Source organism: Populus alba, chromosome 6 (assembly GCF_005239225.2).
Source record: "Populus alba chromosome 6, ASM523922v2, whole genome shotgun sequence".
NCBI lineage: Eukaryota > Viridiplantae > Streptophyta > Magnoliopsida > Malpighiales > Salicaceae > Populus > Populus alba.
The window spans coordinates 16168518-16172605 of NC_133289.1; the positions used below are offsets into that span (position 1 = coordinate 16168518).

A 4088-nucleotide genomic window follows, 5' to 3' on the forward strand; every position below is an offset into this window, starting at 1 on the left:
TTTTTTTCATTAATCTTTTTTCTTCCTGTTGGTTTTTTTTCTTTTTAACTAATCTATTTAATTATCATACTTTTATGACACAACCTTACAGCCAGACCCACATCCAATGCTATTGTGTCTGGTATTGCAGTTCAGACACTTTTATGCGAAGGGTTAACCCAAGTTTAATGTTATTATTAATATTATAAACATTACTCTTGGGTTAGGCGATACAACCAAACCTGAGACTCTTGGATATAACTTTACAAAAAAACCTAACACTTTTAAATTTTGGCTATTTTTAAAATTAAAAAAAAAATTGACCCGCGGCATTGCGCGGGGTATGTAACTAGTAATAACTAGAATGATATATGCTCGCTACCAAAGACAAAAAAGCCATTAATTATTTTTGGATGACAAGTGTGACCCACTCTAGTTATTTTTAGTGACCTTTGTTCATGTTGTTGAATTTATCTATTCAAGATTTTTTTAATAATATTGATGGTTTTATAATCAAAACTTCAATGCCTATGTAATCTTTTTATTTATTTATTTTCTCTTTCTCTCACATCTCTCTTCCTATCATAATTTGTGTATCAACATACTAGGACCATCTCTAATTTTTTTATTTTTTTTTTAAAACCTATTTTTTATCTTTTCTTCCTTGATTTTGCAGCGCTGGCAAGAGAGTCAAATGAAAAGTCAAAATGACTTTTATATCAAAAAAGAATTATTCTTATATATTTATCAAAAGTGTCAAAACATTAAAATAAATTATTGAAAAAAATTATTATTTTTAAAAAACTAAAATATTAATATTAAATATATTAAAATACAAAGAAATTGTTAATATATATATATATATATATATTAATTATAGTACATATAAAAAAAAATCATATTTATACTATTTAAAAATTGTATCAACAATTTAGCATTTCTAAATTGCTTTTTACATTGAAGATGCTCTTGTAATAAGAAAAAACAAAATCCTAAAAGGTCTCACTCCACTTCGTTTGTTGTCCTATACAAGGAGGAGGGAGAGTTATCAATTAGAATATAAGCACGTCATACTAGAAGTGGAATAGAAGACATGACAAGGAATGTAATCAAAGCAAAAAAATATCCTCAGTGTGATAGGACAGGGAAGAAACGAGCATTTTCCAAATCAACACAAACTGTATTGCAGGAACATTTGTTTTTTTTTTTCTTTTTTTAATATTTGTTTATTAATATAGATTTTTAGACCAATTTATATGCGTTTCAACTAGTTTCATATACCTAAAATTAACAATCATATGCTTTCTAATAGCCCTAAGATTTATAGAATTTAAATTAATAATTTTTAGAAAACAAATACAAAATCTGACCAGCTAAACTATATCTTTTAAGGTTAAAAAAACATTAGGGTTAATAAATGAATAAAAATAAAATAAAATTAGAATATGTTATTTTTTACATTTTAAAAATGTTTTAATAATTTATTTTGCTTAAAAAAAAAAAGATTAAGCCAACTGTATCTAATCTCATTTATTTTTGCACTGGTGGGGGGATTTATTGCTATAGTTTTGAAGTCTTACCTTCTAGCACTGACCACGCCATTTATATCAGCTCTTCAAGTGCCTAATCTCTCTCTCTCTCTCTCTCTGCATCTGACTTGCAGTTCCTTGGTTTTTTTACAAACAAAAAAATTGTGTAAAAACTCTACCAGTCTATAATCTCAAAATTCAACCAGTAGACCGGCTTATATTCACGACACTGGCCTTAAAATAGCTTCTGGGGATGCATCATGGGGGCTTGGATTTAATATTTTGTAGTAGCAGATGAGACAGTTATTGGTATCATCACTTGGTTCAAGTCTAAAGCTTCAATCTTGCTGAGTCTCTCTCAGTTTTTTCATCCAGAAAACATGAACTTGGTTCTCCTTAAAATCAAAGAAAGCACCTTTATTTCTCCAACCCAGCAACCATATTTTCTTTCTCAGCCGCCACCACAACCAAATCTTGATACCGATGGTTTCAACTTGAACACCAAGGTTAGTCCTAGTCTATTGCTTATCATAATTATTCTAGCCATTATTTTCTTTGTTTCTGGTTTGCTTCACCTCCTAGTGAGATTTCTTTTAAGACCACCTAATAGAGAGTACCCTGATGACTTAGAGAGCGTGACTGCTCTTCAAGGCCAATTGCAGCAACTCTTTCACCTTCACGATGCTGGTGTTGACCAGACATTTATAGATGCTCTCCCTGTGTTCCAATACAAAGCCATTATTGGATTGAAGAACCCTTTTGACTGTGCTGTTTGTTTGTGTGAATTTGAGCCTGAAGATCAGCTAAGGTTATTGCCAAAATGTAGTCATGCCTTTCACATGGAGTGTATAGACACATGGCTGTTGTCTCACTCCACTTGCCCTCTCTGTAGAGCTTGCTTGCTTTCTGATTTCTCTCCGAACAATACCCGCTCTCCCTTGGTTCTTGTTCTTGAATCTGGAAGTGAGAGCTCAAGAGAGCTTGTTAATAATAGAGAGGCTAATGTTGGCAGAACCAGTTCAGTTTTGACTACACATTCCAATCTGGGTTGTCACGGAGACACTGATTTTGGGATCATCGCGTTTGGATATTTCACACAAGTCAAGTGAAAGTTTGACAAAAGATGATTCTGTCCCCAAAATAGCAGTAGATTCAGGGGAGAAGGTTGTTCCTGTTAAGCTAGGGAAGTACAGGAATGTGGATGTTGGTGAAGGGAGTAGCACAAATATTATTGATTCAAGAAGGTGCTATTCTATGGGGTCGTTTGAGTACGTATTGGATGAGAATTCTTCATTGCAAGTACCTATAAGGACTCCAATGAAGAAACAGTCAAGCAAGAAGACGACTTTGCCTTTAACACCTGGTCACAAGCTAGCAATGTCTGAATGTGATTGTGAATCAAGAAGAGAATTTGATGGCTTTGAAGGTCTTAAAAGTGCAGAGGTTAATGGGAGTGCTAGTATTGTTGCTAGCAGTGGCAAAACCATTGGTAGAAGCGAAAGAGAGAGCTTTTCTAGATCAAAGATATGGCTTAGAGGGAAAAAGGAGAAGCAGAGTTCAACTGGGGAATCTTCAAGAAGGGCCTTTTCCTTTCGATTTCCAGTGAATAAAAATGTTGTTTCTGATGATGATTTGAAGATGAGGAAGGGGGATGGTGATGTGAGAAGGACTAATTCTGAAATAAGCTTTGGCAGGTGGGAAAATGGAGGTGGTCAATCGGGTGGTAATGTGCTGAGTCAGAGCTGTCATAGATTGGAATTGCAAGAAAAAACGCCTTCATTTGCAAGGAGGACTCTGCTTTGGCTTGTGGGGAGACAAAACAAGGTTGTTCACTCATCCTTTACACCTAATGTCTAGCATTCTTTTGTCAACTTTTCCTGGATACTTTTTCCTGGGAAAGTAATCTTCTTTTTCTTCATTGTGCAAGGCATAATTGGAATATCTGTAGCTCGAAAAAGAAAGAAGCAATTATCCAAAAATACAAAATTGATGCAATTACACTGCATTATGCTTTTGTTTTCTTCCTTTTCTTTTCTTCACATTACAGCATTCCAGGAGTGGAGCATAGATTATTCTTGTATGATTGTCTTCTTTTTGTCCTTTCATGGTCAAGAACCTCTGCCTTTCCATGGTTTCGCATGCTTAAAATGTAGACTAATTTGAAACTCGCTGCTTTATTAATTCGACTTTCAGAATAATAATTTGCGTTGCAAATTGATGAAATCCCAAATGCATTAAGTAAGCATCATGGTAGCTTTTCCTTCAATGGTAGTGTCAGGTAAAAGTTAGCCAGTTGCCATTAATGTGTATTAATGAGGGCATAGTTACTGAGCTTTCAGAAAGAGTTGATCATATTCATCGGGTCCATGAGCGTTTGATTGACAATTCTTGATCGGAGATGCTGGAAGTGATTGAACAGCGGTAAATGCACCAAAATCCATCCACTAAATGGGTTTGTCGATCATTAGTGTGCCAATTTGGTGTGTTGATTTTTTCGCAGAGAAGATTCAAGCGATCACATCAATTTAAATTTTGCTAGATAAATTATTGTTTTAATGTCGGTTTTCCGAAACATATATA

At 34.1% G+C, this 4088-nt stretch overlaps 1 protein-coding gene across 1 annotated transcript; it reads left to right on the forward strand.

Moving 5' to 3' along the window:
- Window positions 1-1557: 1557 nt before the first annotated feature.
- LOC118058213 (RING-H2 finger protein ATL13-like) lies at window positions 1558-3529 on the forward strand. The gene is given in 2 exon segments (XM_035070913.2): window positions 1558-2575; window positions 2577-3529. Coding segments are annotated over 2 exon segments (1476 nt in total). The 5' UTR covers window positions 1558-1888; the 3' UTR covers window positions 3366-3529.
- Window positions 3530-4088: the final 559 nt, after the last annotated feature.